This window comes from Myotis yumanensis, unplaced genomic scaffold, assembly GCF_028538775.1.
Source record: "Myotis yumanensis isolate MYYU_CA2020_CCGP unplaced genomic scaffold, mMyoYum1.0.hap1 SCAF_14, whole genome shotgun sequence".
In the NCBI taxonomy this organism is placed as follows: Eukaryota; Metazoa; Chordata; class Mammalia; order Chiroptera; family Vespertilionidae; genus Myotis; species Myotis yumanensis.
The window spans coordinates 43,707,231-43,721,755 of record NW_027223765.1 but is presented as its reverse complement, the minus strand read 5'-3'; the positions used below and the strand labels follow the sequence as shown (position 1 = coordinate 43,721,755).

At 44.3% G+C, this 14,525-nt stretch overlaps 1 protein-coding gene across 1 annotated transcript in view; it reads left to right on the top strand.

The window, feature by feature from the left end:
- The window catches only part of ARHGEF3 (Rho guanine nucleotide exchange factor 3), a 286,954-nt gene that overhangs the window by 154,191 nt on the left and 118,238 nt on the right, over positions 1-14,525 (top strand). The window contains exon 4 of the mRNA XM_070390809.1: positions 9,979-10,041. Coding sequence (XP_070246910.1) covers positions 9,979-10,041 — 63 coding nt within the window. The remainder of the gene's footprint in view (positions 1-9,978; positions 10,042-14,525) is intronic.

Sequence of the window (14,525 nt, the reverse complement as noted above, 5' to 3'; positions counted from 1 at the left end):
GTGCCGGGGCGGACTCGCTGCCTTGCAGGAGCACTGGGTCGTGGGCACCGAGGGTTGGCAGTTCTGCGGAGCTGAGCCCTCGGTAGGCAGGCAGGCAGGCAGGCCATGCACAGAGGGCCTGGTGCCCCTGGCATGGACTGCAGATCAGTGCCCTGAAGAGAACGGATGGGCATGGAGCTGTTTACAGCCTTTCTTTTTTTCAGGACAGGAAAGGGATGTATAGGTTATTTGTGAATTCATTTTGTTTTCCTTCGGCAACGTTATTTGTTTATTTTTTAAAGGCAAAAGGTTTATTCCCTCTGAAGAGAAACAAGAACATGGCAACATTGTTTTAATATAATTTTAAACTTGAAAAGTTGCAAGTCTAGAGTAAGGTACTCCTGAATCCCAAAGCCAGATTCTCTGATTGTTTACATTTGGTCCCATTTGCTTTATACACTCCTCTCCCCTTTGTCTCCCTGAATGTCTGTCTCTCTATATATTTACTAGAGGCCCGGTGCATGAAATTTGTGCGGGGGGGGGGGGGGGGGTGTCCCTCATCCTGGCCTGCACCCTTTCCAATCTGGGACCCCTTGGGGGATGTCAGACTGCTGGTTTAAATTGTGGTCCCTCACAATCTGGGACTGCTAGCTCCTAACTGCTCACCTGCCTGCCTGCCTGCCTGATCGCCGCCTAACTGTCCTCCCCTGCCAGCCTGATTGCCCCTAACTGCCCTTCCCTGCCGGCCTCATCGCCCCCTAACTGCTTGCTCCCCTGTGACAGCCTGATTGCTCCCTAACTGCTTGCTCCCCCATGACAGCCTGATCTCACCCCTAACTGCTTGCTCCCCTGCCAGCCTGATCACTTCTAACCGCCTCTGCCTCGGCCCCCACCACCGTGGCTTTGTCTGGAAGGAAGTTGGACATCCAGAAGATGTCTGGTCGATCTGGTCTAATTAGCATATTACCCTTTTATTAGTATAGATATGTAGACTGTATTTAGCATATGAATGTAAATTACTTTCCTTCCTATTTGAGAATGAGTTGCAAACATTATGTCCCTTTAACCCCAAATACTTCAACTCAGTGTGTGTTTCCTAAGAACAAGAGCACCCTCTCACACAGTATCGCTATCAAAGGCAGGGCATTTAGAATGGACAAAGCATATTAACTCATCCACCGTTTATTTTTTAGATTCACCACTGTCGCAGTAATGTATTTTATAGCTGTTGTTTTTGCTGGACCAGAATCCAGTTCAGGACCATGTGCTGCATTTATTGTCATTTCTCTTTATCTGGGACAGTTTTCCAGGCTTTCTTAGTGTTTCTTGATTTTGACCGTTTTGAAGAGTAGAGGCCAGTTATGTTGTACAGTTTTCCTAATGTGGGTTTATTAGATGATTCTTCTTGATTAGATTCATAGCATGAATTTAAAAAAATTATCTAGAGTGATGGGAGAATACTGTTTTTCAGGCTGTGGCTAAGGCTCTGCGGTCTTTCAAGACAGGAAAAGGCAGGAACACAAATGCGTGAAGAACTGAGAACTCTCCTTGTAAAATGAGGTTCCCAGCCTGGTCAGTGTGGCTCAGTGGTTAAGCATCGACCTATGAACCAAGATGTTGGGGTTCAATTCCCAGCCAGGACATATGCCTGGGTTACAGGCTTGATCCCCAGTGGGGGCGTGCAGGAGGCAGCCGATCAGTGATTCTCTTTCATCATTGGTGTTTCTATCTCTCTCTCTCTCCTTCCTCTTTGAAATCAATGAAAATATATTTTTAAAAACTCCGGTTACCAGTAAAATCACATTTGAATTTGAATTGTGCAGTTGAATCATCTAAGTTGATTGGTTCCATGGAGTAATTCTCTAGAAATTAAATTATTTGGGCATTCCTTAAACTATATGGATAATATTTTTGCTGATTGGGACTTCAAACCATTTTGTATGGGAACATTTTTTTTTGAATGGGAGTTCATGATGTTGTTTAAAAAAAGTGAATAAACAAATAAAAGAGGGCCAGGGAAGCACCAGTATTAATAATGTTTTATGAACCAAGGTTGTGATTCATCTAATTCAATGTACCTGAGACCCAGTAGAAAAAAGTAATTGCAATTATTAGAGGCCTAGAGAAAAAGCGCTCTGGTTAATTTGATTTTGTGCTTTTGCATATCCCATTATTGAAAATATCTGTGACTGTGAACCCCTTGTACCATTTTAGGTTGGTGCCCATAAGGAAGTTTTTTTAAAACAGTCTTTCTGAAAAATATACCTGCCAGCTCTCTGCCCTGAGTAGACAGGTTTTCTGCCTTCTTCCTGCTCCTTGGCCTTGAGTGTTTTGGAGGGAAGAGCGGTCTGTAAATGTGTGTGAAATGACAGTGGCTCTGGCTGTTGGCTGTCAAGGCTGGTGGTGGCTCTGGGGGCAGGGCTGGATCTGCTCCTCCTCCCACTTGCCTGGTGGGATATGTTTTCCTTCCCACGGACGGGGAAGACCTTTCCTTGGCCAAGAAGAACTCATCTCTGCTTCCAAACCAGCTATGGGCCCCGTGTTCAGTGGCCAAAATCAATATCTGGGGCTTTTCCTGGCTGGCCAGAGTCAAGTTCATGGGCAGACGTTTACGCACGTTAAATATTTGCTCCATGGTTTTCCCCTCTGGTGGCTGCTCTCGCGTGCTGTTACTGCTACTGTTGCTACTACCACTAATCTTGGGTACTTGAGTGGTTCCTGTGTGCCAGGCATTGTGCTGAGCCCTTTCCCACATCGATCCATTTAACTCTCACAATAACCTTTGTGTTCCCATTTTACAGATGAGGAAACAGGTTCCGAAGGGTGAAAGTGATGTGCTTAAAGTTCTACACCAAACAAATAGCATAACTAGCATTGGAACCCACCAAGTCTGACGGCAGGGCCCACCTCGCACCTTCAAACCACAGTTAATGACATCTGAGTGCAAAACCGCCTATTTTGTTAGTTAAGATTTTTTACCAATAGTTCAGAGACCACCATGATTTCCAGGTTCTCTGCCCGGTGAGCACCTTGAAAAATCTAGAAAAGGACAGTGCTCCTGGGTGCTGTAAAAAGAGAGGATTTTTTTAAATAGGAGGAAACATCTCCCCCCCCCCCCCCCCCCAGCAGTGTATTAAAAACGAAGTAGAGGGTCCCTCTCTCGATTCTCTGCTCACCCCTGGAGCGTCAGACAGGAGAGAAACAAAATGTGGATCCTTACCCTGCTCAAAACGTGAGTTTAGTGAATCAAGTTCCAGGTAAGGGCAAGTACAAGAACACAAAATGCTTTCGCTAATCTCTCCCCAAAGAAGGCACTGATGAAAAGCAAGGCATCAAAGCCTCTGAAACCACCAAAGCTGTTTGCCAGCAAAGAGATAAATCAAAAAGGGTTTGCGATCTGGTTTGAGTTTATTAATTATAAATGACTAATCAGGGCAATTTGCTGTCAGGTCGGGTGCTGCACTCTCTCCGTCAGTGCATCTTTGCTGCTCTGGCCACTTGGTTATTAAATAGAAAAACCCTCTGATTAAATAACAGGGCTGTTCCGACACCAGCCGGTTCAATCTCGGCCATTTAGGATGGTCAGGCCTCGCATTTGCCCTGTCTCTGTGAAAGAAGTGGGAGCAACACGCAGCAAACGTGACTGAAGGTATCCAGAGAGCACCCCTTTCCAACCCTGTGTGACGTGGGTTAGAGGAGGGTCCGGCTGCACCCCAGGTCTCCTATAGGACCACCCCCCGTCTACAGTTATCCACCCTGACTGCCTCTCAAAGTCACTTAACAATAGCACAGCAGTGATAATGGTAGTAATGGTAAAGATGGTAGTAACCACAGTAGCAATAATTATGACTATTTTTTTAATCTTTGCCATTTGCTTGGCCTTGTTCTAAATATTTTATCTCCTTTAATCCTGGAAATAACCCTATGATGGAGAAACCAACACTTATAGAAATTTTTTATAGACACATACATCCCACACACATGGAACCTGGCCCAGCATAGTCCCTCAGTAATTAATTGTTGAGTGAATGAAGGAATAAAAAAGTAATTTGCTCAAGGTAGCACCAAGTAGCAAATGGGTTTTGAGCTCAGGCCTATCTCATGTATGCTCTTAATTTCCTTGAAGTATGTAAGTAAATGCATTGTGAGCCTTTTTATATTGTTGTCAAGCACATTGTTTTAAACAGGTATTTAAATTTATTTTATATTAGCTTAATATATTAATTTAAATAAAACACATATTGCTTCGAAAATATAAAAAGAGAAATAGCATTGTATGGCAGAAAGATGAGTGGCTTGGGAATCAGGCCTAAAGAAAAATCCCCTCTTTGGCATTTACTAAGTTTGTGACCTTGAGCAAGTCAGTAAAGCCTTTGAGCTTGATTGTCCTCTGTAAAACGAACACAATACTTACTTACACTCCGCTAACGAGGAGCTTAGGTGGACCAGTCCTCTCAACTGTGAGCACACTGCACGGCTCATTGCAGGTGCCCTGGGCCCTCCACTTGTGTATTGGGAGGCACCTGGTGATTCTCCTTTGATTCTAAGACACAATATGGAAGGACTCCAAGATTTGGATCTAGGGCGAATGGAAGCCGAGCCCAGGAAGGATAAGATGTTTAGTTTTGGACCAGGGCCAGCTCTCCTGAAAATCGATCAGCAGAGATTTGGGTCAGTGCTTCTTCAGACAGCCTCACCCAGAACAACGGAAAAAGCAGTTGTTCATGGACCATTGACTAATGAGATTTAGACGTCTGCCCTGTGCCATCAGAAGGTAGCCAAGCCTGAAAGGAGACAGCCATTGTGTGGCCCCGGGGACAGTGACAAAAGTGGGTTGGGAAGGAGACAAGTGGAGGCTTAATGTTGAGACAGCAGGTTGGAAGCACCAGTGATGAATCCCACAGTCCACCTGGTCCGTCCAGAGGTACCTGTGTCTCCATCAGATCTCACATCTGAGTATACAGAGGCCTTTGCTCAGTTGCAACGTAACAAGGGATCTCTTCCTGATTGTTTTTTGATTTGAGAAGCATGAGAGGGTTTTCCCAGTACCCAAACATTTCTAGAAATTGTCTCCATCGAATATGTAACCGGCAGGGCTAAGGAATCAGATAGTATGTTTCTTTGTTTTCATAAATTCCCCTCTGTGACTGCCTTTCCTTCCTGCCCCAGCGAGGCACCTCGGGTTCAGACAGAGGACTCAGGTGCCCTTTCAGTTTATTTATGACTTGATTCAGCCGCCTGTTTCCTTGCAAGTGAGGTATGGCCAGTCTTGGATTCCTTGCTGCTAAAGCACAAGGGCTGAGTCCCATGCTCTTGCTCAGGACAGCGTATGGGTAGACGCCCTGGCCATGGGTGCCTCGCCCTTGAGCAGATCTGACTTTCCCTCTCATAGGAGCAGTGGGAGTTACAAATGCCCCACGTGGACCGATGTCTGAACAGCTGTGATTTCTTTTCACCTGTCTGTGTATATTAAGGAAAACAAATGCCCCCACTGGTAGGGAAAATGCTCTCTCTTATTTTGAAAAGCGAGAATTGTAGCCTGAACTTGCAGGTTTTGAGTCTCCAAGGAAATTTGAGGTTGAAGAATTTCAGCCTTCAGTGATTTTGCTTTTGAGGTTTTGATTTAATTTTGGCAGCCAGGTGGTTAGCGGAAAGGAAGGGTGTCACCCCAAGAACATGGGCCTCCTTTATTCATCCTTTTAGTCACTCATTCAGAAATTGTTCACTGACCTGCCACGCAGGACACTGGGGTTTCACGTTATGTGCTCAAATCGGAGGCCACAGACCAAGGCACAGCTGTTGGGCTCACCCACGGTGCTTTGTTCCCGTGGTTGAAGGGGAGTGGACTGTGCACTGGCTTCAGTAAATTTGACAAGAATAACAGGGTGGGTCTGTGGCTCCTCAAATTAGCTGAGAACCTGTGAGACCAAGTGTGTAAATGCAGACGGTTCACACACAGGGTCCTTTCTGCCCAGGAGCTCCCCCAGGTCAGCTGTGCATGGCGTCTGGTGCACAGGGAAGGTAAAATGGCTCATTCGCTAGCCTACCCAGGACCACAGAATGGTATAGGTTATCCAGTCCAGATAGGTATACCGTCTTCAAGACCAATTCTCTAGTAGAATAGAGTTGTAAAGATGTTTCCTCCAAAATTCCTGATGTGCAGTACTTTCTTCGACCTCCTCTGCAAGTGTGATGTGCTCTCCCAGACTCTGGGACAGGACAGAACAGTGGGGACGCACATAGCTTGAAGCCAGGTAGATCTAGGTTAGAATCCAGGCTCTGCCGCTTGCTAATTATAGAACGTTGGGCAAGTCCCAGCCCCTCTCTGAGCCTCTGTCTCCTCCTCTGTAAACTGGATACAATACTTGTCCCTACCTCATGGAGTGATCATGAGGATCGAACGAGATCATGCATGTAAGGATTTAGTTCTGTGGTCAATATGTAGTGTGTGTTTAACAGGCTAACGCTGCCATTCTTACCAGTCCGAGTATGATCATTATTAATCACTTTGGGGAAGTTCAAAGTAGAGCCACACCCTCTGTTTTTGGAGATGCTCATTTGTCCGTGTCTCCAGGGCTTAAATTTCCTGCTGGTGATTTATTCCAGGAACTGTTCTTTAGATCATTGCCATGAACGAGCTCCCCAATATTTTAGGAAAATACGGGGTGGGATTTCGAAGTTCCTGGGTGAGATGTTGAGCACCAGCATGGGGCTGTTTCACGTGCGGGCTCTTCATCACGTGGGTTGGTTATGCTGGCCAGGCTGTTGGGAGGGGTGCCCTTTTCTCTCCACTCCCTCCACCCATGTCCTTTCTGGAGTTGGGTAATTGGTGATAAGGAAATGTTTCTCAAAGAAAGCAGGACCAAGGGCATTAAAAAATATATAAAGAAATATTCGTCTGGGGGGAGTCAGCCATGTACCAGGTACTGCACCAGGTTCTAGGAAGATGACCTTGACAGACCAAGTCCTGCCTTCACGGGCTTCCATCTCATGAGAAGGTCAACCAAAATCTATAAAACAAAACATTGAATTAAATTATCTTTATGAAATAGGTCTCTCCTGTTACTCTCTATCTCAGCATCTCCTCTGACTCATTCACTGTGGAGATCACAACCGAATTATTCTTTTTTCTTTTTACTCCCAATTAGTGGGCATGGATCATGCCTGGCTCATAGCCCAGGACTCAGAGGAGGGCTCTGCACATCAGAAGTGCTTGGTGAACATAAAATGAGTGGACAAGTGACTTAGCGAACTTTGAGCCAGAGTTTTAAACTTCAGGTTTCTTCCTTGTTGCTGGCAGCAGCCAGTCACCATGTAATGGAAATCGGAAAAAAAAAATCCACTTTCATAATCCATGCAGCTTTTATTGCATAAAACTTATGGGCTTCTTAAGGAGATCATTCTATGCCAGATTAACTGGCCATAGCTTAATGAAAAAGGCCCCTGGAGGGCATTTGTCTTCTGGATCGGACACTTGGGCAGAAGTGTCTGGGGTGAGGGCTACTCAGAAGACTGGGTTTGAGCGCTGGGTAGTGTGCTGAGTTGGTCTGGGGAGGGCTGCATGCCTGTGAGGAAAAGAGCCTCTCATTATCCCCTCTCCTGTTACTCCTCCTGGGGTAACAGCTACTGCTGTGAATGTGCCCAGTTGACAGCATCATGGAGCCCTAGGAATGGAACGACAGCAGCATAAAGTTCTGTAACCTGACAGTGCTAGGTAGCTGCACACATCTGCGTGACTTACAGTGTGGGTAATCCATAACCACTCATTGTGCCCCTACTATGTGCCCCTACTATGTTCCTTCCAGGAACCCTACACAAATCATCTATGTGCCTCACAACTGCCTGACTGGTAGGCATCATTTCCACTTTACAAACAACATCCTTGGCATTTCCCAGGATCCCAGGTATAATACGGTAGCCTCTCACGGCAAGAGCAGCTGGAATCAGGAAAGGCCCGAGTGGTCCTGGGCCACAGGACACCAGCACGGCTGTTCCCCGCTCGTGCACCCCAGTACTAACTAATGGCGGCCTTCTCCCATTTGCTGTGCTGTGTAACGCTGCTCAGTACAGCCCTCCAGGCAGATGCTACCAGACATCCCAGATGGCAGATGAATCCTAACCTATTTGCCAAACTTGCTTTGAACGATGTATGTGAAGGGTTTTGCAAGGAATGAGAGTCCTGGATTCAGAGTGTTACTCTGTAGCTGTGTAACTTTGAGCAGATTGCTTATTGCCCCTGGCCTGTTAGTTTATTTACCTGTGGAGGGGAACTCTCCGTTGCCGTAACTGCCTCTTGCCTCACAAGTCACCGTGTAAGTATGAGCCAGGGATTCGGCCTCACTGCTACCACCGTGCCACTTTCATTGTAACTGGATACGAATCAGTAAGGGCCCTCCCCAAACATGACGCATCCTCAAAAAAGGCAAGGGCTAGCAGCATCTTCTCAAGGCTCCCCCCAAAGTGGAGTATTTGACTCCCAGGAGCCACTTGGCCAGCTGGCTGATGCGGGCGCCTGTGCACCATCGCAGAGCGGCTGATTTCGCATCCTGGCTCCCGGCACTGGATCTCTGAATCACTCCCCTGCTTGAGTGGAATAGGAACCCCCTATCAGAGTTGAGAAAGGGTGACTCAGAGAAGTGAGGTGACTTTCCCTAGACTGTTGGGATCTTACTGCAGTATCGTTAATCATGTGAGAGTCTGTCCCTCGGGCTAGGTGCATGTAAATTCCTTCACCGTGGGAGCTGCCGTTCTTGGCCTTCCCAGGAACAAGCGCACGTCTTGGCACATAGTGGCTGCACAACAAACCTTTATTGAAGTGAAAAAATACTAGAAAAACTACAGTAGGAAGGACAAGGACAACTCTGGCTGCTTTCCAGTCTCTGCCAGTGTTCACGCTCAGGGCCTGATAGAGGAGGAGGAAGGGGTGGACCGCTTTGGGGGTTGAAGGCTCCAGATGGCTCTTGACTCCACCGTCACTTCATGCCAGTGATTCTGGTCCATTGGTAGCTTTCTGCCAAGTCGGAGAGGCAGACTTAGCAAGTCACAGATTAGGGACTCAAGCAGTACTTGCCTGGTTGGTTGAGCTGGGATGCAGAAGAGAGGTGAGTGTATCTTGGATGAGCCTTTACTGTGGTTTGGAGATTTGAGTTTCTGTTCTTTTTATAAAGTGGAAAATATATTTTTCTACATCTAACCTGGCAGACTTCTTTGGTCATAAGTTCATTGGAAATACAATTTTCCTCAGTTCAAGTAATGACTTTTCTGAAACTCAGCGTTTATGTCTATAAAAGAGGAAGGTTGGAGACGGTGTCTAAGGTTTGTTCCAGCATTCTGGTTCTGCAATTACGTCAGGACCCTGGATGAGGTTTAGAACAAATTTAAATTACCCTAGTACAAAGCAGTTCTAAAAATGGAATGTCTTTAAGTGAATTAGATTTTCTCTCCAGTTTTTTCTTTCGTGTTAGTCAGAATATGAACTTTGTGTCTAAATTTCTAAACCTTGATATATGAAGAAATTTAGAGGCAAAAATACAGAGGAACAAATTTTAGCAGCATGAATACAAATAATAACACAAAGCAGTTATCCTAGAGCAGTGATGGTGAACCTATGACACGCGTGTCAGAGGTGACACGCGAACTCATTTTTTTGGTTGATTTTTCTTTGTTAAATGGCATTTAAATATATAAAATAAATATCAAAAATATAAATCTTTGTTTTACTATGGTTGCAAATATCAAAAAATTTCTCTATGTGACACGGCACCAGAGTTAAGTTAGGGTTTTTCAAAATGCTGACACGCCGAGCTCAAAAGGTTCACCATCACTGTTAGAGCGTAATAGTTTCCCATACTTTCTTAGAACTATTCGTTTACGTTAAAGGTTTTGGGGAGCAGGGTAGAAATGACAAGGATTGCGTGTGCTGCTTGATTGATTTTTTTCTTTCCTTAAAGCCATAATCCACGTTTACATCTGAACTTTGTTTTATTGTTTGTTTTGCAGAGAAAACGGAAGCAGAGCGCCCAAGATGAAGATGCTGTTAGCCTGTGTAGCCTGGACATTGGCGTAAGTACAGCACTTCCCACTGGGAACACCTTTCATTCTCAGTCTATTTGTTAACATGCTGTGCACATTACGTGGCTTCTAGGATCTGACTATGGAAGTCGTGACCTGGGAGAAAATTCTTTTTAAACAAAATGTTTCATTTTACTGGAGAAAGCTGTGTGGCCAACTTAAACTTCCAAGCCAACTTGTACACCTCTCGTCTTTTCTCTCATAACATGAGTTGTGAACTCAGTGCATCTGGGTAGAATCTAGAAAAAGGCCACCGTGCTATTTTAGAAGCTGGTTCGAGAAGATGGACTAGATGTTTATCCCCCTTTGGAGAAGTTAGCGAGTGACCCAACCCAGGCAGCTGGCGGCCCAAAGGCCAGAAGTCTCCAGCAGCTGGCGGAGTGAGGGGCTTTGGATTCAACAGATGGTGGTTTCAGTGAAGATTCTTACTATCTTTGTGACATCTTTCCTCACCTCTGAGTCCTCATCTGGAAAACAGAGGTGAATTTTTATGAGGATCAAATAAAACAAAAGTGAGAATATGATGCACATTACCTAGCATGTACTAGGCACCCACCAAATATTAATACTAATTAGCCTGACTGCGTTTTCTTTAAAAAAAGTTTGCAAAAGCTATTTCAGTGACATGGTAGTTGAGTCCTGGTGATGATAGAGGTAAAAAGCTTTCTTTTTGAATCTTCATAGAATGTGGATTATTGGGTTTTCATCTGATAACATTTACTTACTGGTGTGAGTGATGCTCTCTTAGTTATTTTTAGTTCTTACAGAGTTTTCTGTGACGCAAACAGCCATGATGGAGTGAACCTGAGCTGTCATCTAATTAATGTATTTGCACATATTTATTTCACTATATGGTGTTTGTTTCCGTCTTTAGGCTATTATTAAAGAGGTTGGACCAGTTTACTAGGTTGCCATGGTAACAAGACAAAAAGCTGATGTGCTTCTGGGTTTTACTTGACTCACCAAATATTTTATTATTGACAGGTGAGGTCTATGGAACCTCCACTATCAGCAGCAATTTTTTTATGTTTGAATGCTTTAAGTTTTGTGGAAATTAGTAGATTCATTGGCTTTCAGAATTTAAGTCACCCTTAGCCTGTTCCCTCACTTTGCCAATGAAGAAATAGAAGCCCAGGGAGGTGTAGTGATTTAGGCAAGACTTTAATCTAGGTCATTCCTAAGATCGTGCCTCATCATTCATTTTTCCTCGACTACATTTATTTTTTTAGGAAAACATGTCTCTAGTAGCTTTTTAGCAAAGAACCTCTAATCTCTTTTGTGTGAAAAGACTAGTATTTTCAGTTACAGATTGTGATTTTTTTTCCTCTTTCTCTCCTTTTAAGCATCTCATATCATGTTTTGTCACGGTAAAGAGACTTTTTTTGATACTTCGGGATCCAACTATGGCCACACTCCTTTCTGATTTGTCTGGCATTTTTCCTGAATCTTACAGATTCTAGAGCCTGGGCAGAGTTCCCTCCAGACATTGTCACATTATTATAAAAATTTTAAAAGTTGGAAGAATCCCAGAAGCCGTTGGAGGACATGAAACCCGATGTTTTGCAGGTTTACTGACAGTTCTTGTCACATGGATATTGACAGGATGTGTCACAGGTTGAGGAAGTGGCCCTGATTGTCAGTGCTTTGCACCTCGCAGGCACTCGGGAGAGAGGAGTTGAAACTGAATGAAGTGGGAGGTGAGGTCTCCTTTGAGAAAATGTTTTGCCGTAAAGGCAACAATGTCTAAATAAGTATCTGAGTCCAATAAATTAACCTTCTGATAAATAAATGGCCTTTGAAGGCTCTGTGCAAGTAAAGAGCTTTCTTTTTGAATCTTCATAGATCGTGGATTATTGGGTTCTGATCTGACAGCATTTATTTGCCAGTGTGAGCAATGCTCTCTCCGTTATTTTTAGTTCTCACAGAGTTTTCTGTGATGCAGACAGCCACGATGGAGTGAAGGGGCTTTTAAGTGGAGATACGCAGTCGAGTGACAGTCCCTTAACTGACAGCATGACCACAGGGTTGTTGTGAGCCTGTTTCTATGTGTCGTGGAAAGTAGCATCTAAGAAAGAGGTCGGTTCCGATGGGTGACTCATACTGGAGGATGCGAGGGTTTGGGAAAGTAATATTAGTAACTCTCGATTTTGATTCCACTAATAAGTGGAAAGACATTCACCAGATAACTTTGAACAAGAAGTTGTTAGATGAGAGGAAGGAGTCTTTTGGGAATCTTGCTCCAGTTTCTGTTGAGTCCCAGCTGAATGCTGCATACACAGTGAGCTCTTGGTAAACAGTTATTTGCAGATGAATCTTAAAAATTAAAAATAGTGAGCCCCCCAGTTTATGTGGAATTCAGCACCCTTTTAAGAAATGTACCGGTGACATAAAACTGGGAAATGTTAACACAGATGAAATCTTCTCCCTTGGATTAAAAAGTATGCATAGAGCCCTAGCCAGTTTGGCTCAGTGGATAGAGCGTCGGCCAGCAGACGGAAGGGTCCCGGGTTCAATTCCGGTCAAGGGCATACACCTTGATTGCAGGCTCCCCCCCAGCCCGGGTCCTGGTCAGGGCTCATGCAGGAGGCAACCAATCAATGTGTTTCTCTCACATCAATATTTCTCTCTGTCTTTCCCTCTCTCTTCCCCTCTCTCTGAAAATCAATGGACAAATATCAAAGGTATGCATAGAGCCCCTCAGGGTGTTGGAGTGACATTCCCACTGACATCTTGCTTTCTTTTAAAGCCTCAGATGACGATTCTGATAGCTGCCTGAGAGTTTTCTACACTTCTCTCCAACCTCTTATAGAACTTGGGCTTAGAGACCAAATAGGAGTGGATAAGCTAAGAGCTTATTCTTATAGAACAGGGTCCTCTATTGTTTGGGGAATCACAGACTCCTTTGGGAATCTGGTAATAGCACTGGGTTCCAGAAAATTTTACATGATTGACATGTGATTTCATGGGCCCCCTGGAGCCCAGCCAAGACCCCATGTTAAAAAGGGTTTGGAAGGGTCTAAAGCAGTGGTTCTCAACCTTGGCTGCACATTAGAATCTCCTGGGAATCTTTTTAAAATCCTGATTTCTGGGCCTCATCCTCTGGAAATTCTGTTTCTTTGTTACTAATGTTGTGGCCTCACCCCATAACAAAGAAACAGAATTTCCGGAAGATGAGGCTCAGAAATCAGGATTTAAAAAAGATTCCCAGGTGATTCTAATGTGCAGCCAAGGTTGAGAACCACTGGTCTAAAGGCACAGTGACGTATCTCCAAAGAACTATCCTCCCACCCTTCACCCCCAGCCCTTGGTGAAAAATGAATTGTGACTGGTGAGTCCACACGATATGATGATATAATTGGTCTCTATTTTTTCCCATCGCTTTACCCAATCCACTGGCTGAGCCCCCAGCTTCCTGGCAGGATAGAATAGAAACTGTTCCAGAAAAATAAAAAAGAGCAACCTATACTTTTGAGAACAATTTGCAGAATACAGAATGCTCCCAGCAGCCGCCTACAAATCTCCCTCACGTCAGAGGAAATGAGTGGGATGATTTCAGGGACATTTCTTCCCCCACAGCACTTTTCTAGTTTAAGTTCTAATGGATGAGAGACACCTGAGTGAAGAGTGGGGGTTCATGGCGCCCCAGGAAAGGCCCGGGTGGAAGAGCCAGGTGTGTCCCAGTGGAGGGCACTGCCTAGCACCAAGCATCCTTTCAAAAAAAAAAACAAATGAGTTCTGGGGGGGGGGGATAGAATAAAAATAGTTTCCAATGATAAAAATAATGTAAAAGACAAAAAGGAATGTATGTTCTTTGCAGAAAATTTGGAAACTTTGAACAATAGAATTCAATAAACCCATCATGAAGCAGTAGCTACATTTTGATGTGTTGCCTTCCTGGCATTATACACACACTCACTTTAAATATTTTTCAATAGGAAATAGTGCAGACATATAAAATGGTGTAAAGGATAATATAAAATTCCATGTAGCTATCAATGCAACTGAAGAAATATGCCCTTAACAGCAAAACCACTTATTAATTTATTCCTGTATTTTTCATTTACTTATTGAGATCATGTTACCACATCTTGAAATAGTCTTCGAGGGCATTATTTTAAGTAACTATCAGGTACATTGTCACATGGGGGCACCATATTTACTTAACCAATCCTTCATTGGCTATTTAGATATGTTACAACTTTTTTCTCTATTATAAATAACACCAGTGGGCATTCTAGAGTACCATTGTGTAATCTCTTATTAGTAGGATAAAATATGGACCCGGCTAAAAGAGTGTGGATATTCTTTAAATCCGTGAACAGGTTTGTACCCCTCCTGGCAGTGAGAGGTGGAAACGCCGTTCAGAGCAGTTGAGTATCTTGTACGGAGACTCAGAGTGGGGGTTGTTTTCAGGTGTCTCTGGCCCGTCTCTCTCTGAGCTATCTCTCTGGTCCCTTGTTAATCAGATACTTTCA